This window comes from Limanda limanda, chromosome 20 (assembly GCF_963576545.1).
Source record: "Limanda limanda chromosome 20, fLimLim1.1, whole genome shotgun sequence".
Classification (NCBI taxonomy): domain Eukaryota; kingdom Metazoa; phylum Chordata; class Actinopteri; order Pleuronectiformes; family Pleuronectidae; genus Limanda; species Limanda limanda.
Window position 1 is genome coordinate 22,026,639 of NC_083655.1, and position 26,287 is coordinate 22,052,925.

The following is a 26,287-nucleotide window of genomic DNA, read 5'->3' on the forward strand; positions in this document are numbered from 1 at the left end:
CCAGGTTACGTATGGTAGTCAGTGAATACATACATTACATACATACATGTATACATGCATGCATAAATAAATAGATAGATAGATAGATAAATTACAATTCATAGAGAATGAATAGGGGATTATTTCAGTTTTCTTTTTGGTTTTATGAATGTTCTGTCGAATACGTAGACAGCATAGACAGGCAGTTGTGACAGGAAACCAGACCCGGCCATTTATAGAGTCTCCCTGCCAGTCCTACAGAAAGGACAAACTGGACAAACACATGATGTCTGAGCATCACAGAATAGCCTGTCAGCGCCGGTCAGAAATCCGATGTACAGTTCAAAATCATTAAAAGAAACACATTAACATCATGATTCCTTTAAGTTTTTGTGTCCTTGTCGCCCCCCCGCGCTGCTCTGCCGCCACCGACGCCCCCCCCCCCCCCAAAGCTGTAAACCTAGGGGAAACACTGAATACTAAAAAAATAACACCAGTAAATCTTTCAAACCTATATATAAACCACACATGTAAATAGTAATACAGCTAATTCAGCTCATTTTATGAAAAACATTGACTATAAAATCCTCATTGCAGATAAAACAGGTAGGATGTACAAAACGTTTACTAACTTAAGCCTGCATCATAAAATATCTATTAAATATATGCAAACAATGTCCTGCATGTTACCATTGAAAAAGAGTCAGTATATTCTGAACGGTTCGAGGAGGGCTCACTAATGACAAGGAATAATTCCGTAAGCTCTGAAGCGTTTCCACAGGCCAAGCAAACAGCCCCTTTCAAACAGGCATGTTTACAGCAGTCACTGCACTAGTAATGATCAATCAGGATAAATATAAAAACTACATATGTCATAGGTTGTCTTCAAGATTTTCTAATTTTTATGGAAAAAAACAAGAAAAAAACCAATAACCAGATCCAAGCAAAAATATGTATGTACTGATAAGTTGCATGTAAGAGACATGTAACTTTATATAATAGTGATGTCACAGAAGTATTTTTGACCATTTTGATCAGTTAACATAGCTAGCAATGATTACACTATACATATATTTAATTAACAATGACAACAGAATGATCTTCTCCAGAGACACATCCCAAATGCTAGGAGAGTAGCGTTTGTAAGAGTTTGGTCACCAGCACAACATTCAGGCTGTTTCCTAGAGCTTTGTACTGCTGCCTGGTTGAGATTTGTTCTGGAAAGCCTGCAAAATAAAAAAGACAATTAGACACCTTGGTATGTCATCATTCCAATAGGGTCATACAGAAATCAATATTACAGAATTGGAAAAAAACAAAATTTAAGCATTCATCATTCGGTGCGTTTTTTATGCCATTGCTTTGGCCTAAAATGCCAGATTTCAGAGACAGCACACACAACATATGTTTCTGATTTATACTGAAGGCTAACCATACACATTTCATCTCACTTATCAGTAGGGATGGGTACCGAGAACCGATTCCAATATGGCAGCGGTTCCAATACAACCGGTATCTACCCGGACCGAAATGCAACGCAGATTTCGGTGCTTCATTTCGGTGCCTGAGCCAATTGAAGACTGAGGTCTTCGTTCCTCCCGCCTCCTCACACTTCCACTCCTTCTTTCACGGGAAGGGTGCCTCTCGTCGGCCCCCGCATGACGCTGGGTTTACACCGGACGCTGACGTGATGCGTAAGCGCTAATCCCTAGCGCGCCGGCGCTTGGCTGGTCACACTGGACACACTTAACTCCGCGGCGGTCATCCTGCGATTCCTCTCCGTGATCACAGATACAGCTAATATTTGTCGTTAACTGCAACGGCGTCCCAGCATTTGTCCTTTGTAATGTTGTCTTTATACAACATGTGCCGAGGATCATACAGCTCACTGTACTACTTCTCCACTTCAATTATTAATTTAATTTCATCCATCTTCAAGAACTTCTCCGCTGTTTGCTCCGGTCAATGTCGGGTGTCGAGGGTAAATAACGTATTTTCCACTCAAGCCTATGGGGAGAGTACGAGAGTACTTTTTTTTTTTTTAAGTATCGGTTCAGGCAACGTTCAGGCACCTGTATGATTTTAAAAGTATCGATTAAGCCCCGGTATCAGGGAAAAACCAAACGATACCCATCCCTACTTATCAGCACATGCAACAAATAAGGATGAGGAGCATCTGTAATGGTGTTTTGCCTGTCCATGTATTACTATCATTCTCTGTCTGACGGGTAGCAGCAGCGAGCTAACCCTAGCTTAGATCAAGATCTACGCTAGGGCAGCTCAGCTTGGGAGCATTGGAGACTTCCCTGCGATGTAGTTGGCTGAAGGTAAGCGGTGAGTACACATGCGGCAAAAGCCACGGGGGAAGCGGCGGTGACACGATGCGATCCGCGGGTGTCCGTTGCAGTGGCGGATCTGCTGATGCGATAACATAGCGGCTGGGATCGGCCATTAACGAGACTCCCTACATGGGCATGGTTCGAGAATCACTTATCGGTCGTAATTACGTTGGACGCACTCAAGCGTATCGTAACATATCGTTTCTGACAAGAGTTTTTGGGTTGGGAGAGATGCCAAATACCCAAATGAATGTATAGAAGCACCAAAAAAGTGGATTTCATATTTCATACTATTTCACCTTTAAGGCTGAATTCATATGTTTGGTTAAATTTGTCTTCACTGTTGTGACATGCTTGAGGAACTCAAATTCAAAGCTACATCCACAATAATACATGTTTTAAAACTGAAAGAAGTAGTGAGTAGTGTAGATGTTGTAAACAGGGAACAAATCATCTTCACTGCAAATGGTTGGTTTGTTCCAGAAAATTCTGAGTGAGGAACAGCAATGCTAAAAAGTGGGTGACAAGGTGATAAGTGTTGGCAATGTCCAGACTGGTAAGAAGCAATCAGGAAATTAATGTGGGTGGCAGCGTTATTGTTCAAAAGTGTGTGTCCCGCCAGACTTAAACGCATCCCTACAGTTTTCAAACTAAACAGGGCCACAATTGTTTCCTAAGCTCTTCACAAAGTAGTGTGGACACCAGCCCTTAATATAGCAAAAGTGATGCATTTTAAAACTAAAATGTACTAATGTGGATGTAGACTCTGTCCAATACAACTACTACTAGACTTAAAAGGTCTAGATTTAGGTTAAAGGGATCTATTGGCAGAAATTGAATATAAAATGAACCTAGGGGGAGTGGATCATCTCTACAGAGGCTGCCATGTTTTTTACAGTATCCCTGACTGGAAAAACTAAACACCCTTTGAGTTTCTATGACAAATGACGGCTAACACAGGTTCTCTTTCATATTTGGAAGGGGAGTGAGGTGAGGGGTATTCAGCTGTAACATGCAAGTTTACCTTGAGGTGTCACTAAGTAAGTAGTGTGGTTATGTAGGGTACAGGGGTATCAGGCAAACCTGACACTGTCAAAGTATTACTCAAGCAGCCGTACAATAGTTTATATATATATATATTCGAATTGTGTATCATGTAAAATTGGTTAAAACTTGATTCATAGGAATGAGCTAAACACAATTTTGGATACACAGGCCAAACTTATTGGTTGAATAAAATATCTGGCCTTACAAGGGCTGACAGGTTAGGGACTTACAGAAGCTCTGAGGGAAACCCATGAGGTTGGCAACTTCTCTTGGAGTAAAATATCGGAGCTTCAATTTCATTAGCCGCTTGAGTTTTTCTTCTTCAGAGCACTGGTCCAGATGAGTAAAGGCAAGCTCCATCTGCAAAGTACACAAATCAACATAGAAAAGCAAATTAAAATTGAACAAAGTTGAGATGTATTAATCACCAAAATTTGGGGCATTTAAACCTCATAATCTTAAATCAGACTGCAGATTTTACTATCTATTCCAATAACCTGCTGATGGAGGTATTTGCACAATAATACTATTAAAAAACCTTGAATCATGTATTTTTTATTAATTGAAATAAATTCATCTAATAAAAATACAAGTAGCTAAAGATGTGAAGTTTGACTATCTATGGTATCAAACTTGCAATATTAAAAGGAGATTGGAAAAGTGATATGCAAGTTTTTAATTCCTTTTTAATGTCAAAACAGTGCCACAAACATCCAGTTTGATAAAAACTCTTTCACAAAGCGTGATAATCAATGTATTAAGTCTCTTCTGACCAGATTTAAGGTGGATGTGGTCAACCTACGAGGAGAAGTACTCAAAACTATGTAAAATTGTCACTTCTTGTTGCACGGTGTACTGCTCAGCCGGGGCGGTTTTATTAAAATAATCAAAGGGGTCCCCTCATCTGGCCACACCCATGCTCAATAAACAAATAATAAATTAAGTTGAGCTAATCTTGATTAAGATGGAAAGTTCTGTGACTGCCCTCAGCCATCCAATATTGAGCTGCTGTGCCACACCCATGGACAACTGTGATAATAAAAATCAAAGAAATTACTACTTAAAACATTGGTGCACAGTTTTGTGAGTTTTCATGCAAGATACAATGTATTACCACCCCTTCTTAATTTCCGGCCAAAAATAACCCTGTATAATTTTTTGCTGGTATGTTGCTCTTTATTGCTTACAATTAATCTCAAGAAAGAAATACATCCCTTATAAAAGAGAGACAGGTTTCAGTGCAGGCTTTTATTTTTGCAAATATATATTAAATTCTTTAGGTGACTTGGAGATTTTAAACACAGGGCCAAACTGAAATGGAAAACTTTGGTTTCGGTTATTAACACTGGCGTTTACATAAAAGTGTTGCATGTACCATGGTGTTACAGCTACATATTTTTGAAAAATGTTCAGTCGAATAGTATAAAGTATAAATCCTGAAAAATGTATTTTCTAAATCTGAGACGAGTGATTACCCAGGCAATGCAACCTCACCGCACCTGTGTGTCAGACAGCGGCTGTATTTTTGGTCTGAAGCTCTCAGAGTCCAAGAGAAAACTAAAAGAGCCCAACCCAAACTTGACAGCCATTCTTTTTTTTGTGTCCAAACCAAATGCAGAAAATGTAAGCTGCAATGACTTTATGTTACCTTGACACTTATTTAAATGCTTGTTTTCTAGCAAATTGTTATGTCTAATGACACACGGAGCGCAACTTCAGCTCACACAGTTAACTTTAACAGCTCTCAATGAACAACAATACACCCTTTCCGGCAGCCTGTCGTACAACTGTTGTGCATACTGCATACTATAGCGACAACAGTTGTGGCTCATACACAACGCAATTATCATGTAAAATTTTGGGGCTGAACCCGGCCCAGCCTGTTGGGTCCTGACAGGCTCGCCTAAGGTATCCACAGTCTAGCCCAGATGAAGCTGAGAGTGCATTGGCAGAGCAGTGTTTTCAATGATGGCCACTGTGCACTGATCTGACTTTTTTGACTACAGATTTGAGATCAGACCTTTTTTTTTTTATTCTATCAACAGTGTGTCATTCACTGAACATGTGGCTGAATACCATGTATCGTTTTGTGTTATTTTATATCCACTTTGACACAAAAAATTTAACAGATGTTTTATGATTTAAGTCAAGATTGCCACAACTTTGAGATTTTCATTATGGCATTCTTGACTTATTTAATGTTCTTTACAATTTCTGTGATTTCTGTATGCACACAGCCCTGCAGTCTCATGCCTTTTTATGGGCTTTGGTATTGTTGCTAAATGTTGGAATAATTGGTGGGCTTTCAATTTACGAAGACAAGGGGCCTCATCTATATAATAACACAGGTGAGAACAATTCTGCAATTTAAGAACATGCCATGAATCTGATGTAGACAAATCTAAGAATAAACTTAAGAAGATATTCGTGAATGAGACTCATTGTTCTTACCTCTGTTTCCATACAATTTGTCAGTACTGAGCCAGTTCCTTCAACATAACGTCCATAGCTAGGGATAGAACACATTAACATTGTTAAATAGCAGAATTACTAATTCATCATTTTAACAGTGGATCAAACTGGACAGATATAAAGCAGTGGTGAGATACGATCAAGCACTCTATAGATAGATATAGATTCTAACAAACCAGTTTGAAAAAGTAACCAGCTATGGTTGTCTGGGAAAATTAATTTTTCTCTTAATGCCCAGATTTGGTGCCTCTTTTACATTCTAATTCCACTGTTCATTCAAACTGATCTTAAATGATCAGTATTTATTTAGCATTTCTCTAGTTTTAATGACCACTCAAAACAATTTACAGCAGTTTTGCCATGCACCGACATACGGCACTATTTCTATCATACATTAATCATACAGTGTCTGCACAGCCGTTAGGGGCAATATGGGGTTAAGTATCTTGACAAAGGACACTGTGGCATATGGAATGGGGGAGACAGGGATCGAACCGCCGACCTTCTGGTAATGGATGTCCTGCTTTACTGCCTGCCTATCCTGATGTGCCCCTAGCCCAGGGGTCGGCAACCCGCAATTCTGGAGCCGCATGCGGCTCTACAGCCCCTCTCAGTGGCTCCCGGTACAGTGTTGTGCATGTCGCGCATCTTTTTCGCGAACGTGAACTTAATGACTCAGTTTTCATATGATGAACGTGAACGTAAGGGAACGTCACGTTAATTTGTCAAATCATCATCGTATCAGACAAGCATGAAATACCAGGACCAGGCAAATGCGTGTGTTCCCAGACAGCGGGGACACACACAGGCCCCGGGGCTCCGCCCCCTCGTCTCCGCAAACTCGCTCAGAGAGACATAGTGAGATCAGAGCTCGTTAACGTGAAGCAGCCGCTCAGTGGAAAGCCCACCGAGTTCCTCTGGTCTCAGATGCTCAGAGATCAGCGCCACAGCTTCTTGATCAGAGCAGAAGCTGCAGTTGGTTTGAACCGAGCTTCAGTTTCTGTGTCAGCCTCCAGTCTGACCTGCTCTCACTTTTTGTTTTAATATTTGTCAACTAAAATATGCATCACATCCAATTACGTCTACGGCCCGGCGCTCTTCCCTGCAGGTGGCCAAGAGTTTGGTGTTTTCCTTTGTTGTAACAGGTAAAATTAGCAATAAAATGTCAACAGTTATTGTTGTTCTATAATTTCATAAATGCAAAAAACTATAGTTTTTATATTCAGTTCAAAGAAAATAATCAAGATCTTTACATTTCCTGCACATTTAAGTGTGACGTGTCTTTAATTATTCTTTCTGTCAAGAAGCTACAATTTCCTTTCCCTTGTGTCTTTATAGAATGCAGCCCCCTTTAAGGGGAAATGGTGGTAGAGATCGCATCTGATACCTCAGTTGTAACTTTCCTGGGTTGATAATGACTCAAGTGAAAAAAGTGATATTAAAATGAAGATGGGTACCATACCCACCCTTTGGTAAAGCAGACGGACCTCCTGGATGAAGGCTGAACAATGTCTAAGAGCAGAGCATATCGCAGTAGGGTTTTAGGAGGAAGAAGAAAGTTCGCTTCCATCTGTGGTTCCAGGAAGTCTTGGATCTGCCTGACAGACAGATTGTTGTTCTGAATCATTTTCCGCTGCACATCAGTTGCTGTCTCCAGTTTATACAGGACATGATCCCCCTGCAAGTCCTCTTCTGGCTGGCAGGTACTTGTCGGATTCAAGTCTGTGGGCGGCTCAGACGAATCATACTCAGAGGGATGTAGGTGGGCATCTGAAATCTATGGTTAGATTCTTTGTCAAAAACCTTATATATAAGCAAAAGAAGGGTGCAAATCATCAACTTGAAAACAAATGTGAGTATCATTAGAGCTGGTTAGCATAGAACATCAGGACCTGGTTAGATATGCCATCAGGTCCGGCAGCTCTCACAGCACCATATTTCAAAGAATTTTGTAAATCTTCAAAGTACATTGACCCAGTAGTTCATGCAGTTATTCAGGTAGTTAAAAAACCGTTAAAGAGATAACTATAAAAATGATATTGCTATTATTTTTGAATTATTGTGTGTAGAGATTAACAGACCACAAGGTGGCAGTAATGTTGAGTTCAGTGTTACAAAGAACGATTAAATTCAATTAAATTCTATTTGTATTGTGCCAAATTATAATTACATTATCTCAAGGCATGTTCCAAAGATATTACATTCAGAAGGGAAAATGTGTTTGAGAACTCACAGTGACCTTGACCTTTGACCATCAATTTCTATTCAGTCTAATTAAATGTTTGTGCCAGATTTGATGAAAGTCCCTTTGAGCATTCCTGATATATTGAGGTCAAAACAATGCAGGACCAAGTGACCTTGATCTTTTGACCTTTGTCCACCAAAATGTAATCAGTTCATCTTTGAGTCAAAGTGAATGTCTGTCCCAAATTTGACAAGATTCCTCGATGGTGTTCCAGAGATATCACCTTTACAAGGCAAAAAATTTGCTCTGTTAGGCCACTGTGACCTTGAATAAAAAACATTGTGAATGATGGAAACAGAGAAAAGCAGTAAATTACAGAGTTAAAAAAACAGTGCAATGTCATATGATTGTCAAATAACATCCAATTGTTCAGTAAAAGGTTGAATACATAAACATGATGTTACAGTCACTTTTGTTGATAGAGCTCAGTACCAAAACCTGACTCCTCATTATCCCTCATTATTGGGTTTGCCAGTTGTATTTTTGTGTTGTCTGTCCTCTTCCAAGGTCTTCATGATGGAGGAGTCAGCATGTCCTCAGGTTCTTTCTGTTTGGCGACACCTGCAAGTTTTTCGACTTGCTCCAGTGTAATATTCTTTGTAAAAAGTTTGTATGCTCATTGTGGTAACTTTTGAGTTTCTGTGTGATATTGTAAGGTGTTACCTTACTATTTAAATTGCCTTGAGATAATTCATGTTGTGACAATGTTTGCAAAAAATGTAACTTTTTCTTCAGTGCAGGTAGCATTTATACAATATTTTGCTCTTTGATGTTAGACCTGTTATTTGGAAGGTACATCGAAATAGTTTTACAATTCACAGGACACAAGCAAGGCTTACCTTTGTCTGGGTGCTTAAGTTATCTGTCGCAAGCTTAGCAGTCAGGAAATAACGCAATCTTGAATTAGGAATCCCAACCTGGATTTGTGAATATAAAAAAAAAATTGTTGTAGATATATTTAGAGCTTTCACAGAACAGATGTTCTGTATTTAATGATATCAGCCATAGAGTGAGTATGTCTTACACTTGTTGGTGAGACCATGATCTCCTGGAAAGTATATCCACACTCCATCAGTGTTTTCACCAAAATATTCCTATAGAGCAGAAGTATAATACAAGGACATAAGATCATAGAGCTCATAGTTCTTAGATTCGAAAAGTTCTAAAAATGTCCCCTTTGAATTTGTTAACAATGTGAAAGTTATTGGTAATTAGCTGATAATACCTAATTTTCAGATCCAACTCCAATCAATATCACACATTAACACCATGTTCCCTGTTCAGCATTTTAAGTTTCTTCGACCTCGAAACTGTAGCTCCCCATGCTTGAAAATTTAAGTTAACAAAACATAAGGTTAAAGATCAACATTACTACAAGAGTTAAAAATCCAAGTTAAATAAACTTAAAATATGAGTTTATCAGGTTTAGTCACATGGTCATTACAGACTATTTAAAGTCCCTACACTAGGATAACCTCTTCAGAGCTGTTTTTAATGTTTAATTATGTGTTTTTATCTGAAGTGTGTCTTTCTTGAATATTCTATGTTCATTTTCTTTGAGTCTTTTGAAAAGCGACTTACGAATTAAATGTATTATTAAATTTAATGAAGATAAATACAATAATAGGTGAGACTGTTCCAACTGGCCTAAACCATCAGTGTATGGGGGTGGAGACTTAATTTTCTACAAAGCAAAAACAAAAATTCTGTGAATATACTAGTTTTGTTTCATTAAAACTCATTTCACATTAAAAGATCACAATTAAAAACAGCTCAGTTATATATATATATATATATATTTGAGGACAGGAAGGAAACTGTCATGTTGTTCAGAAGTTTTCTAAAAATGAGACAATTATGAGAAAACATATTACACTGAATACTGTTTTACGGTGTTGTAAGAGGGGCAGTGAACCACCTTTTTTTCTAGATACAAATAGAAATACACATGTCTGTGGACATTTCCTCACAGGCTTGATTTACCTATAAAATGATAAACATTTCCATTATACAGGAAAATAAAAAAAACATATTTGCAAGAAATCAGAACAACCTGCCTAATGTACATGTTGGTGCATGCTGACAAGGTGCTTAACCCTTGCTGTCTCCATCATTACCTGGCAGAGGAACTCTCAAAGCCTTTCACGTTCTCCAGCAGAATGAAGCGGGGCAGCCTGTGCAACCTGGACACCATCACCATATGTAAGTTGGGAGGAGAATGTTAGAGGCTATACTGACAAAAAACATACTTTTAAGAAAGTACACACACAGAGACACCTTATAAAGCTGTGTGTGGAATCAACACCTTGTACCACTCCTGCTACACTCCCATATTGCATAAAAGCTTAGAGCAAAAACACTGATGGGATGACTGAAAGGATAAATACAGGTGAAATGCTTTATAATTTGAGCTTTAGCAGCGATATCACAAACTTAAGAAAGTGGGATGGCAGCAGGATTTATGTGCTCAGTCAAAGAGAACTTTATCAAGATGCCATGCTATAAACCTTCAGAGTATGGACTCTTTAAGTATTTCTTACACTTTTCAGTCACAGTAATGGCTGCCATGTGTTCAGTGAGACTGGTAACCCCTGGTTGCAAGGCCCTATGCTAGCAGAAGTTATTTTGCACAAAAATTGAAAACGTATCACAACCCAAAATGGTTTGACGCATATGGTATCATTTTTTACTATTGAATTATTCTACATTTCTTTAAAGATATCTAATATAATTTCAGACTCCTTTAACTAGTTCTGTAATAAAGCAGAGATAATTAAAAGAAGCTCCCTACAAAAATTGAAAGTCGCTTAAGCAATCCTAGACACAATATAACAAATCTAGCCTGACACCTAGTGACAACACAAACAAAAACAAAATGGAATTCTCAAACATTTATTTTGACATGTTATGGTTTTGAGTAACGTGTGTCATTTTGAAATTTTGATCGATCCATAACAATTTTTTTACCCATTAACGGCTATGTGACCAAAGATTATGTCAAATCAGAAATTCAGGAAAGGATGCAGGTTTATGAGATATACACTTTTCAAAGTTTTAATGTCCCTTTCATGTTTTTCTAATTAAAAAAATATATATATTATATTTACATGGAAAGCATCTTTAGCTGCGAGTACATATCTCTTGTGGCTAGACAATTTTGCAAACTACAATTTTTGATTCAGGCCAACTAGAGGGCAAATAAAAATTGAATATGAAAATTAAAGACCTTGGCAAAACATCGAGGATGTATAGGAAGCTCTTGGTTCTGAGGTCATGAATGTCACCCTGAAGACCTATCCTGCATGGAGAAACAACAAAGATTTCAAACTGATAGAAGACATTTTATACAGTGATTAAGAAAAAAATACTATAATTTTTAAACAAAGATGATTACATTCCATTTTTTATTGTGTAATTAAAAAAAAAGAGAAATGATAATACAAACAAGTGAAACATGATGCGTGAAGACCCAGAAAAGGACCAAAGAGATATATTCAATTTAATTGTATTTGTATGGCACACAATTAGGACAAACATTAACTTAATATAGTGGGATTGATACTTTACAGCAATATAGAATAACTAAATTTAAACAATACACGAAAGTACAAATAAAGATCCAAAAGTTAAAAAAAACTTTTTATGGGACACTGGTGACAGTTTTGAAACTATTGATGATCTACCTAATTGTTGAACAGGTGTTTGATCAAGCATTTTACAGGGTTTTGAATTACAGTAACGAGTGTAGATGTCATGTGTGTGTGTGTATGTGTGTTGAGGAAAGAAAAAGCTGTAATTTATTGTTTTTGAGTCAAATATAAATCTAGGTGCCTAAACAAAGTAATTAGGGCCCGAGCACCGAAACGGTCGGCGGCCCTATTGAAATTGAAATGATTCTTCTTCTTATTATTATCTTTCAGGCAAAAGGATGGGCTTTTTGAGGGCTTCAACGTGCTCAAAAAGTTTCTAAACTTTGCAGTAAATAAGAGATTGGTGAAAATGTACGTATTCTGGAGTATTTGGAAATGGGCGTGGCAAAATGGCTCAACAGCGCCGCCTGGGACCAGACCTTAGGTTTCCCCTTAACCGATCTTCACCAAAATCGGGACAAAGGTGTATCGTGACCAGTCATGAAAAAAAGTATCAAGGAGCATTATGAAAAACGCAACGGGAAGCCCGCCATTTTGGATTTAGTGGCCATTTTGGCGATTTTTACTTTGACGTACTTGTCCCAGGGCTTTCATCAGATCAACTTCAAATTCAGATGAGTGTCATCACAACAAGATGGAGATAAAAACTGACTTAAAAAAATCGATTTTTCGTCACACCGTGTTGCGTCAAAGTTTGATTATACGCCATCAAAACACAAAGTTCTGTATCTCTGACATACACGGTCCAATCAAGTCCAAACTAGACATGTAAGAAAAGAGTCGAGACCGCAAAACGCATGCAACGCGGAGATGTGCGCTTGGTCATCGATCGCTCTCTCCACCGACAGCAACAGGCTTCAACCTGCGGGTTCTCGGGCTCGCCAGTGCTACAACGTAGCCCTAGTTTACATTGTGTCTTAAGACTATTTCACCATTAACTTAAATTGTATTGGATTCTGCTGCAACATTGTTTACCCCTGATACTCCTAAAGTATTTTGTGGAATCAAACACTTCATCCACCCGTCCATCAGCATAGTGGTGAGTAGATGAGTGAATTTTTATTTTTGGGTAAACGTGGACGGATGAAGCGACCAAGTGAGAGGATGAAGATGGTGAAAAGCAGGGGGCCCGCCCAAACCTAAGCCTTGCGGCACACCTTGGTTGACCGAGGCTGGAGTGGAGCTTGAACCTTTATATAGAGTCTATGATGTGAACGCAACTGAATCCTGGGCCACATTAGAGATCCATTTACTCAACTGACATCTGAGGGATTAGAGTTGAGGTGGGCTGAGTGAAGACTGACAGCTGAGCCACACCGATATAACTCACTGTTACCTGGTAAGCTCAGGCAAAGGGGCTAAGCTACGTGCTACCAGCCGTTGCTAACAGGCTAGCGCTGCATTGTTGTTGATTCGGGACAGATACAACAAAACTTATTGATCCATCTATTACCTATACTACGTATGCTAGCATGCTTAGATTTGTCTTTAATATGTGATTATGGTAATTTACCATTTATTTAACACGACTAATTAATCATTTGAAGCAAGTTAACTACATCAGTCTAAGTTTTTATATCACTTTAGTGAAGAGCTGTGTGTTTAGTTGTCACTTGATTATAATTTGAATAAGTTAATATTAATAAGCCAAAAGTTTAAGTTGCATGTGATAGTAACTATATAATGTTTCACAATTGGTCTGATACAGGCTCGTATAACCAGCATTACTATTACCACATTGTTTATTTAGCCAGTTACGGAATTTACAGTGAATTAGACAGTTTAGATACGATTATAATCTCCACACATAGCTGTTGTTTACAGTTCTCATATTTTTTCTGTATTTATCTGTTTTCACACAGAGAAATCGGGTGACTTGATATGGACTGTCATCAACAGCTCTGTGAAAGATTATCACCTTGAATGTTACAGATGAGGTAGAAAGACATTTTTTATATTTTTTACAATGTTTATTTCTTTCAGTACATCATTTCTTAGCGAGATCATCTGTGGTGCCAGTCTTGGCTGCTTAACAGAGCTGATATGTGTCAAAAGGCCAAAAAAGTATTGACAGGCTGTCTTTAATCTGAGGTGTTGCTTCTTTGTTCCATGTTATCCTACAGATGTGACATCCACATTTCATGAAGCACTGCAGCACCGGATGTCCTCAGCATCCACTGTGGCAGCAGCAACATGGTGGAGATTGGCAACTTCAGGCTGGTTAACATGAGGACCCAACAAGCTTTTTCGGCAAAACACTTCATGTTTTCCTCCCTCAGCTATAGATGACCTGCAACTGCTTACAATTGTCAGTCATTGCTAATTGTCATGGATAGTAGGGTTAACTTATATTAATTATGGTTAATAAAAAATGTATTTAAAAAAAGTCTGTGGCCACCACACTGTTATCAACAATGTTCATATTTTACTTCCTGATTTGAAACACTTGAGAAAAACCTAGTGTTTAATTTTTCTTCATTGCCATAAGAGACAGAACACGGCCGGTACAGCTGTGTCCTTCAGCTTTTCCGTCCCTAACAAAATGACAGGAAACATAAAAGTATGGTATTATTGCAGAGGAAGTGTTACCTACAAACAAAGCTTGTGTTGTTATATTCAGTGGATATTCAACTATGTATTTGAATATGGTTTAAGATTAAACAGTGTACTACCATGACAATAAATGTGCAGTATGGAGTTTTTCACATTAAAATGATTGCATATATATTGCAATGCATTATGTGTAATACTTTGCTTTGATTGTTTGTAAGTTATGAAAAACAGGTCTGTATCTGGATTCAGTGAGGAAGTGATTACTCTCAGTATTCAGTCTTGTTGGAGTGCAGCTCTGTCTCTTCATGTTGGACATCCACCGGTGCAGGCTGTCTAAGTCACCTTGAGGAATCTTTATTTAAATATATAATGTGCCAGGTTAACACTTTCAAAGACTTTTACATGATAAAAATATGTTTATTATGAAAGTTCATCAGCTCATAATCACTTCAATTGAGCTTAGGAAATAGGTAGACATCAGCCTCAGGTTCTCTCTGTGACATCAACGCTAATACTCTGAATAAAGAGCTTTAGGAGACGTTATGCTACTGTAATCAGCTGCTTTTAAAATGCAGATGTGAGGTTAAATACTCACATTTCAGTGGATCACAGTAAATCTGTTTCTGTAGTATGATAATTTGTGTTTGTGTGGTAGTATAATTAATCAAACTATTTAAATTCAACGTTACTTTACCATACAGCCGCAATGTGAAATCTAGCTCAACGAGTTTTATCACTGTAACAGCTTCACTAATGTTATTTCAGGTACAATAATCTAATATGACATTAATACTGAGGCTACTCACATTAAAGTAAAGTCAAGCCAACTAGGGTGGAGAGCAAAATAACTTTACAGAACGTTAGATATGTAACATGGTGGAGCTTAACCTCCAAACACACCTTTATTTTAAAAGTATTTTTAGCATAAACTCTAACGCTTCTCTCTGACACGTGGACCGGCTCATGTCGGTTTAATAACTCCCGTATGGTCCCGTTAGCATCATCATTACTGCTGGTATCTTGCCTGAAGGCTAGCGGAGCTAAGCTTACAAGCCAGGTACAGAGACACAGATACCTGCTTATCACTACTCACACATAAATAAAATAGTATTTTTTACTTACCACAGAAGCTGCACCACAGGTGCCTTAAACTTCTTCGTCAGGACAACCAGCCGAACAACACACCATTTTATTCATCCGGTATGTGACTGAGACCCAGACTCGGGTCCTGTTCAATGAAGGGGATTAACCTGTTAGCTCAGGTGAAGCCGAGCAGGAAACAGGCTAGTAGCCGCAGTGACAAGCTAACGGTGACGTCACCTGTCCATCAAGTGATAATTATGCATAATTTCAAATCTCTACATTACCTTAACGATCAAGTTAAAACAAAATCCACACCCTGTACAGTTGTCTTGAAGGAACATTTTTGAGATTGAGGTTTAATTTAGCTGTAAATTGGCCTTGTTAACATGGTAGTCAATGGGAATTGACTCGTTCTTGGAGCCAGCCTCAAGTGGACACTCAGTGGACTGCAGGTTTTTTCATATCCACATAGGCTTCATCGCTCAGCCCGGGTGTTTGTGATCCATAATCCCATGGCTAAGGAGGATCCAGCAGAAATGTCTTCGAAAGAAATTGTGATCGAAGGCAACCAAGTGCTGAGGAGGGGGTGGAAATCAAGGCATTTATGCTGTTGATGGGATTGATCTATGCCCTCAACCTTGAGTATCCATATAAATTCAGGAGCTTGTTGTAACTGATCTTTGTTTTGTTGCCACTGAGTGATGTTGGTTGAAATGTGATCAGCCTAATGAATCTCCCTAAAGCAGTCAAAGGAGAGTGGATACTTGTTGAGTGTCTATTGACATCAATCTTTCAGAGTCATAAAATGCAGAAAGGTTAAAAAATATATACAGTACCGGTCAAAAGTTTGGACACACCTTCTAATTCATTGGTTTTTCTCAATTTTTATTCCTTTCTTCATTGCAGATTAATATTGAAGACATCCAAACGATGAAGCAACACATATGGAATTTTGTGGTAATCCAAATAAATGCTCAACAAACCAGAATACGTTTTATATTTTAGATTCTTAAAAGTAGCCTCACCCTTGCTTCGATTACGTCTTTGCACACTCTTGGCTTTCTTTCTATCAGCTTCATGAGGTAGTCACCTGGAATAGTTTTCCAACAGTCTTGAAGTCTTCCCAGAGGTGCTGAGCACTTGTTGGCTGCTTTGCCTTCACTCTGCGTTCCAACTCATCCCAGACCATCTCATTTGCGTTTAGGTTGGGTGGTTATGGCGGCCAGGTCATCTGACGCAGCACTCCATAACTCTGCTTCTTGGTCAAATAGCCCTACCGCGCAAAACAGATCGGATGGCATGTCGCTGCTGAATGCTCTGGTAGACATGCTAGTTAAGTATGCCTTGAATTTTGAATAAAATCACCAACAGTACCACCAGCAAAGCACCCCCACATCATCACACCTCCTAGTCCATGCTTCACAAAGGGAACCACACATGTAGAGACCATCCGCTCACCTTTTCTGCGTCCTACAAAGACATGGCGGTTGGAAACAAAAATTTGGAATCATCAGACCAAAGTACAGATTTCCACTGGTTTAATGTCGTTCCTTGTGTTCCTCTTCTTCTTGTTGTTCTTCCTCAGTAGTGGCTTCTTTGCAGCAATTCGACCATGAAGGCCTGATTCACGCAGTCTCCCCTGGAGAGCTGATGTTGAAATGTGTCTGGTACTTGAACTCTGCAAAGCATTTATGTTGCCTCTAATCTGAGGTGCTGTTAATTTGCGGTTTCTAAGGCTGGTAACTCTCATGAACTTATCCTCGACAGCAGAGGTAATTCTTCCTCTCCTGGGACGATCCTCATAGGAGCCAGTTTCATCATAGCGTTTGATGGTTTTCGCGACTGAACCATCGCGAAAACCATCAAAGTTTCAAGAACTTTGAGGATACTTTCAAAGTTCTTGAAACTTTCCGGATTAACTGACCTTCCTGTATTAAAGTAATGATAGACTGTCTTTTCTCCTTACTTAGTTGAGGGGTTCTTGCCATAATATGGATTAGAACTGGAGTCTATTAGCCTATTCACTGTATAGAACTGTGCACCAACCCTGCCTCTGCACAACACAACTGATGGTCTCAAACACATTAAGAAAGCAAGAAATTCCATAAATTAACTCTTGACAAGGCAAACCTGTTAATTGAAAACCATTCCAGGTGACTCCCGCATGAAGCTGATTGAAAGAAGGCCAAGAGTGAGCAAACCCTGTCATCCAAGCAAAAGGGGGCTACTTTGAAGAATCTAAAATGTAAAACATATTCTGGTTTGTTTAACACTTATTGGTTTACCACATAATTCCATATGTGTTCCTTCATAGTTTTGATGTCTTCAATAATAATCTACAATGTAGACAGAAAGAAAAATGTAATGAGAAGGTGTGTCCAAACCTTTAACTGGCACTGTATATACATATATTGATCAATCTAAAATACCACCAAATGTGTTATCCAGTTGTTGCAGAAACTATGGAACATTTGTCGCTGGTAATGGAATGACGACTGTGTTGAGAGATTGGGGGCAGAGCCCTCAAAGCCACAATTGAAGTATTCAATACAATTGGATTACAATGGATTACAATGCATGCGAAACATATGAGACCTACCTGGTGAAAGGTTGGCATGGAGGACTCATCAAAATCACGTCAAAAGATAATTTATTAAAGTCATCTAGTGGTATGCCCTAAGAGTCAACAAAAACAAAATCAGCTTTTAACCTTACAAAGTTAAAAAATGAGCCCATACCATCGCTTTGGAATCATGAGCCATTACAGCCCTATACAGTGTCTTGCATAAGTATTCAACCCCCTTGGACTTTTCTACATTTTGTCATGGCATAACCACAGATTACAATTTATTTAATTGGGATTTTATGTAATGGACCATAATAAGGCGGCTGTGGCTGAGGGGTAGAGTGGTCGTCCTCCAACCTGAAGGTCGGCAGTTCGATCCCCAGTCTGACCCATCTGCATAACGAAGTGTCCTTGGGCAAGAGGCTGAACCCTTAATGGCCCCCCACAGAATAACAAAGTGCTGCGAATAGATGCACTGTATGAATGGGTGAATGTAAAACTGTACTGTAAAGCGCTTTGAGTGGTCATCAAGACTAGCACTATATAAATACAAAACCATTTACCAACACAAAATAGTTCATCATTTGGAAGTGGGGGAAGTATTACATGGATTTAAAAATTATTTACAAATAAAAATCTGAAAAATGTATTTACCCCCTTTACTGTGAAACCCCTAACAAAGATCTGGTACGACCCAGTGTTAATTTCGTTGACGATAACGAAAAATATTCGTTAACGCCCCTTTTCCCATGACTAAGACGATACGAAGACGTAACAAAATTGGATCTTTGAAAATAAAAACTATGACGAAATCTATTTTAATTTTCGTTAACGAGACGAGACGAAACGAAAATGTTGGCGGTTGACTAAGTCACAACAATTTCTAAAAACATAATCGTATCAGGCCGTCATGAAGTACCCGGAGCGGCGAGTGTGTGTGTCTGTGTGTGTGTGCGTGTGTGTGGTGCCAGACAGCGCACCGGCCTGAGGCTCCGCCCCCGCGCACTCGCTCAGAGAGACACAGTGAAGCAGGCCGGTCACTGACTCACCGGCTGCTTCTTAACTATGGAAACAGTGAAAACACAGAGTTCCTCTGGTCTCAGCTGCTCTGAGATCAGCGCCGCAGCTTCTGGATCAGAGCAGAGGCTGCAGTTGGTTTCTACCGAGCTCCAGCTTCTGTGTCCGCCTCCAGTCTGATCTGCTTTCAATTTTTGTTTTCACATTTCGCCAACGCCAACTAAAATATATAGGCTGCAGCTATATGTTTTTATTTATTTCAAAATAGGGTACTTCTTATTTCATACATTTCCCACAAATATGGGGATGACTCAAATAACCCTACATAGTTCTGCGTTTAATTTATTTCAAAGTAGGCCTACACTTGCCTGTGTATTTTCTTCTCCTCTTCATAAGCATTTGGTGTTTCCCTTTGTTGTAACAGGTAAAAATAAATAAAATGTCAACAGTTTTCTTTATTGTTGTTCTAAAATTTCATAAATGCAATAATCTACAGATTAGTATAGTATAACTTTATATAAAATTTTATCAGCTTTGTTATTAATATGTTTTGCGTCTCCAGACAAATTTTATTTGGGGGAAGAGGGGGCAAAATGGTAGCCTGGCTGCCAGACGAACTTGAGCCCCGCCCACAACATTTGTTGTTCGGGAAGTTCGGTCTGGAGTCGCTCCGTTGGGGAGAAACTATGCCCGATCGGGAGCTGATCGGATCCAATCAAATCGTCAGGGCGGGCTTTATACGATGATTGACAGATGATCTACAGTGACGTAATCAACCACGTCACCAGAGAGCGCTGCCTGCAGAGCTGAGACATAAACATATATAGTGTTTATATCTATGGAGACAGACATATATAGTGTTTATATCTATGAGCTGAGATGTGTCGATGCTGCCATCGAGTCTGTTTCAGAGACATCGACAGCGCATTCATTTTGAAAGAGGAACAGAGGAACACGATCAAGGCATTAGTAGATCGAACAGATGTTTTGCCGTTCTTCCTACGGGATTTATAAAAAGTTTAATTTATCAGCTGGCCCCGATGCTGCAGCCACACAAGCAGTCATATAAATAAAAAGAGAGTGTGGGGGGGGGGGGGGACACGCATAGGTTGGGACGCTGTTAATGTTGGAGCAACAAGGAAGTGTATGCTTGAAAAAAACGATTAGCTGCAGTTTCTCCTCCTCGCTGTTCTCCTGCAGAGCCATGACAGCGGAGCTCTGCAGCGCGGCGTGCGGATCAGCAGCTCCGTGGAGTTCTGGTAGCGACGGCATCTGGTTTCCTGGTTGAGTTGAAACACGCCCCATAATCACAGCCCAATGGAGCGGTCTCAGACTCATATTCTGACTAGAATAATGAGTCTGACAACGTCAGGCTAGCAAAATGGCTCTTTTGATAGTAAAGGTTGCCGACCCCTGCTATAGATCTATAGGAGGGACATCTAATGGACAACCTAAGTACTGCAAGCTAGACTAGTATGCAGTTGTAGACACAACACAGGGGGTCCCTGGACCTGAGAAGGGAAGATAAGGAGTTTAATGTGGCTATTAAATGTGACTAAAACTAGACTAAAATGTAATTTGTTTTCGTCGACTAAAACTAGACTAAAATGTCATTTGTTTTCGTCGACTAAAACTAGACTAAAATGTCATTTGTTTTCGTCGACTAAAACTAGACTAAAACTAAGAAGGATAAAAATGACTAAAACTAGACTAAAACTAATATGCATTTTCGTCAAAAGACTAAGACTAAATCAAAAATAGCTGCCAAAATTAACATTGGTACGACCAATTGCCTTCACAAGTCACATTTGCAAGTCACGTAGTTGGTAAATAGGGTCCACATGTCTGCAATTTAATCTCAGTATAAATACACCTGTTCTGTGAAGGCCTCAGATTTTGCTAGAGATCAATACTGAACAAACAGCATCTTGAAGACCAAGGAGCTCACCAACAGGTCAGGGATAAAGTTGTGTAGAAGTATTAAGCATGGTTAGGTTATAAATAAATATCCCAAGCTTTGAACATCTCAAGGAGCACCATAAAATCCATCATCTTGAAATGGAAACAATATGGCACAACTGCAAACCTACCAAGACAAGGCCGTCCACCCAAACTGACAAGCCTGTCCACAGAATCTGTCCACAGGACAACTAATAGTCGTGTACTGGCTATTATGAAAGAGTGGCAAGAAGGAAGTCGTTTTTGAAAGTGAACCATAAGAAATCCCGTTTGCAGTTTGCCAGAAGCCATTTGGGAGACACAGCAAACATGTGGAAGAAGGTGCTCTGGTCAGATGAGACCAAAATTGAACTTTTTGGCCTCAATGCAAAACGCTATGTGAGGCGGAAACCCAACAATGCCCATCACCCTGAGCACACCATCCCAACAGTGAAACATGGTGGTGGTAGCATCATGCTGTGGGGATGCTTCTCTTCAGCATGTACAGGGACACTGGTCAGAATTGAGGGGAAGATGGATGGAGCCAAATACAGGGAAATCCTTGAAGATATGCTAAGATATAAGAAAATCTGATGCAGTCTGCAAAAGACTTGAGACTGGGGCGGAGGTTCATCTTCCTGCAGGACAATGACCCTAAACATACAGCCAGAGCAACAATGGAATGGTTTAGATCAAAGCATGTTAATGTCTTAAAATGGCCCAGTCAAAGCCCAGACCTAAATACAATTGAGAATCTATGGCAAGACAAAAATTGCTGTTCACAGATGGTCTCCATCCAAGCTGTCTGAGCTTCATCTTTATTGCCAAGAAGAATGGACAAACATTTCCATCTTTAGATGTGCAAAGCTGGTAGAAACATACCCCAAAAGACTTGCAGTTGAAATTGCAGAGAAATAGGGTTCTAATAAGTATTGACTCATGGGGGTGAATACTGATGCCATAAAAATAATTTTGCACCTTCAAAGTACTATGCATATTGTGTTGATCAAATGGGAAAAAGTATATTTAAGTCTATTTGAATTCCAGTTTGTGACAGTACAAAATGGGAAAAAGTCCAAGGGGGGTGAATACTTATGCGAGGCACTGTATATGTGTGCATTGCAGATATCTTGATCATCCATTTTAACAATGATTTTAAGGATCACAGAGTGGCTGGATTGGTGCCGCTCTGTATACCTGATCATCAACATACAGGTATATTTCCCACATGGTATGAATTCACTACCACAATAAAACAGGTAAAGCAGCAGCTGTAAAGTTTCACTAGGAAGAATATTGTAAGGAATTGTCTGTCATCACCAATAGTACATGGATTGTTTTGAGACAATAATTCATTACCCACAATTTAGTCTCTTTATGGTTTTGTATTTATATAGTGCCTTTCTAGTCTTGATGACAACTCACGGCTCTTTACAGTACAGTTTTACATTCACACACACATTCATACAGTGCATCTATTAGCAGCACTTTTTATTGTTCTATGAGGGGCAATTTGGGGTACAGCATCTTGCCCAAGGACACTTCGGCATGCAGATGAGTCAGATTGGGGATCGAACTACCGACCGCTCTACCCCTCAACCACAACCGCTGTTAACTTTAACAGGATAAATCACCAAAGGACACACACAACATTTGTACTTTGCAAAATAACATAACAGAATGGCAAAGTGGGGACAGAAGTCTGGTGCTCTTAATGATTTTTAAAAAATATAATGATTTAAAGTCATGATTTGGTATTGGGATCAAAACAAAAATGTTGGTATCATCACAAGACTAACAGAGAGAGAGAGAGAGATGGAAATATGGATAGACAGACATACATACAGACCATTTCAATTGTCATTGATGCTCCCTTTATATCTAGCAGACATTTTCTGTTGTATGAATTCTATGAACATTGACACACCTTTCCATTATGCTAAAAACAGTTTCTTCAAATTAATGTTGTAAATAATGCTATGTTGCTGATGTTCTCAGTTACATGCAGCATCTATTGCACTTTTCCTGGCAGAGGGATCCCTAACTTTTGTGTCTACCCTTGTTAATAGTTTCTTTTAGTAGTTTTTCCTCAGACAAATTGTGATTTGTGAATATGGGCTGTAAGAATACAATTTGATTGATAGATTTATTAATTCTAAAACAACTAATCTGGGGTCAAGTTGCACAACTAAACTACACCTGAGCCTGCTTGCTGATTAAAATGATACTTGATTCTTACTTACCTACAGTAAAAAGAAATCCCTTCATCGTATACTGTAGGATAAAATAATTTTAATTCTATGTACTCCTGAGAGTAGACTAAGCCACAATAAATTATGAAATCATCCAAATCTTGAAAAAGTACTATGCCTTAAAATTGTTTGGTTGTCATGACAAATTTGTCTGAGAGGAATCCGTATACTGGCAAGCTGCTGCAGGTTAACAGACTAGTTGGGCTGTGGACATTTGAAATTCTCTTTTGTTCAAATGCAAGTCGCCATCCCTGAACCCTCTACTATCACGCACCTCTATTGTCTTGTTCCAGAGCGGGGTGTCAGGGAAATTGTGCCTGTAGATCTGATTGGTAGTGGTGTTTATGTCAATAGCAGCCACCACCTGGCCAGGTATGCCACTCTCTGGAGATAGAAAAAAAAATTAGATGTTACAGAAAAATATTTTATTAACATAATTTAGCTTTGTTTAATTACATCCCTACAGCTTCACAACAAAACCCTGTGCATTAAAAATGTCCTAATTTATAACTAGTTAAATTTTCAACCCGAATGAGCGACAACGCATGTTTAGTGGGTTGTAGAGATGAAACGTATCACGATTATAGTTCCCAAAATTAACACGGTTATCATTATTATTGCGGTGTTGTTAAAATGTACTCTAAATGCTCAGAACTTACTGATACACAAGCTATAGTAATTTCACCAAGCGTTATATTGACATAGTATGTTTAATCGGTGCAATGATAATAGCTAATTTTTATTATTTATTGATTCCGACAAAGTTGTTTCTGCTAGGATTTATTTACATGTAACATGTGTTCCAGTCATTTTATTCTATGGATTTAGCTAACACATAAACAGAGTAATATAATGCTATGTAGAATGCTGCTGTTAGCCTACTAACCAGCTTCTACAAGATGTGTTTACAACCACTCTAACAACAATATTTCCTGGCCCTCCTGCTTTTGTCCACACCGAGTAAACTAACTGACTTAACCGCAGTGGTTAGTGTAACTAACATACAGTGTGTGCTTGGTCCTGGACACTCAGCGAATGGAAATGTGCTCCAATAAAAAACAACGTAACGTTAATCTGTTTCCAACCAATCTAGCGTAATACGAGATAAAACCGTGATGACATCAGCTCACCCTTTAATGCATAATGCATCCCTCCTATTCCACTGTATAGCTCGAGAACTCGCAAACTCTCCACGGTACACATGACGGCCTCGCTGTCCACAGCTGTTATTCTTAATGCACAATTGGTGTTGGCAAACAACGAAACGGTGCACGACCGCCAACTAGTGGCGTGGAGCACTTCCTCTCTCAGATTTACCTCACCACTGAACAAACACACACACACGTAAAAAGAAAGACATAAACACACATGTGATTCTATCTTAGTAGGGACACTCAGTGCAATAATACATTCTCCAGCACCTCACACTGAACTTCACCATCACCACTAAATGCCTAAAATAAACTTAATTGTAGTCACTTCTGATTTGCTTTGGCTTCAGATTTACTGAGTTAAATTTCCATCTCTTCATGTTTCAGAAAATGTACCTGTAATGCATTCACAATTTCACTGGTCTTTATGTCTTTGTGAATTGGTATCTACATGGTTGCAAAGACAAGAACAACCTTTTAATCTGTAACTTTTCTATCCAGTGATATAACATTACATTACATTACATATCATTTAACTGACGCTTTTATCCAAAGCAACTTACAAGAAGAGAATTCAACCATGAGGGTACAAACTCAGAGACTTGTACGGCTGGAAGACCAAAAGCTAAAACCTGTAGACCCTGTAATAGCATACTTGCTTCCATCAGTGTAAACTGATGTTTGATGCAATGTATCTTACTAATCTTCACCAAAGATGACGTATTGAATTTTTTCCAGAATAAAGAAAAACACTGGATGTTATCACAGGTAATCATACTGCAGATATGTCTTCATGTCATGTCTTTAACTTCTTTCTCACTGCGACATCACATCAGTGATGACCTAGCTTGGACTAACTACTATTAGCAATTTTTTATTATTATTTAGTTTATTATATTTTCATTTTTGGTTTTTCACATATTTTGAGCATGGCTAGAAGTGACACAAAAATTTGATTGCCAGCGAGTGCTGTATGTAGTTGTTGTGCACATGATGAATCAAGTTGTGAATCTTGCATCATAAAAATGTATAATTGTTTTACTTTTTTTATCTCTCAACATAAAAGAGGTAAATTTGTTGTCGGTGTCAATCTTTAAAAGATTGAAGATTTTTACCATTAGTTAATTATTAACTAATTGTGTTAATAGTAGATGCATGTAATCCACCTCACCCTGATGTGTGAACACAGGAGCCATTATGAAAGCACAACAAAGTCTCAAAGCCTGTGACCGTGCACCACCTCTAACATCTTAAATATAGTCTTTGCTGCTGAACCATACCTAATACTTCCATAATTTAAGATGGTTCTAAGCAGCACTACATTCCTATTTGTATTGCATATCTGGTATGGTTTGATATGATTATACATTTAATCACACTTAATATATTTTTAGACTGTATCATTATAATGTTTATATGTTCATCTGAGAGTATATTAAACTCCGCTGGTATTGTTGTATAATATAGCAATTATACATTGAGGTATTTCTACTCGATTACCCTTATTGTTTGGGTACACACAAAAAAGATTTACACAGTGTAAAAAACATACCTTTTACCTAATATTGTGTGTGTTGTTGATGGGCTTAATTTATTTAAATTCACAAATTTTTTTATTTTTGTTATTGTTTTTAAAGTCTCTGAGGTGTAAGTAGATGTATGTATGTATGTATGTATGTTTGTATGTATTTTTGGGATATATTTATTTTCAGTCACTTCCACGGTTCCTGTGACTGACAGTGTATCTGACCAGTAAGAGATCAGTAGAGCCACACCAAAGATACGCTCCGCCTCGTGAACGTTTACCGTAATGACCAAACTCTATAAACTGATAAACACAAAGTAAAATTGAGAAGCTGAAAGCAATCTGCACTTCAAACTGTAACGCTGAGTCATGTACTAAAATTCAGTAATTTGGAGTTGCAGTTTGTTGGATTTGTTGAGGCCAGACCTTGAGACGAGCTGTCTGTATGACGAGAAGATGCATCTGAACAT

At 38.7% G+C, this 26,287-nt stretch overlaps 1 protein-coding gene across 1 annotated transcript; it reads right to left on the reverse strand.

Annotated features, from left to right (window-relative positions):
• Nucleotides 1-479: 479 nt before the first annotated feature.
• Nucleotides 480-24,361, reverse strand: trdmt1 (tRNA aspartic acid methyltransferase 1). The gene is made up of 11 exons (XM_061093902.1): nt 24,272-24,361; nt 23,416-23,525; nt 17,968-18,044; nt 11,309-11,380; nt 10,200-10,265; nt 9,107-9,176; nt 8,922-8,999; nt 7,304-7,614; nt 5,817-5,874; nt 3,596-3,725; nt 480-1,205 (listed from the first exon to the last, which is right to left on the reverse strand). Exons 1-11 carry the CDS (start codon nt 24,342-24,344, stop codon nt 1,105-1,107), a joined length of 1,146 nt encoding a protein of 381 aa, XP_060949885.1. The 5' UTR covers nt 24,345-24,361; the 3' UTR covers nt 480-1,104.
• Nucleotides 24,362-26,287: the final 1,926 nt, after the last annotated feature.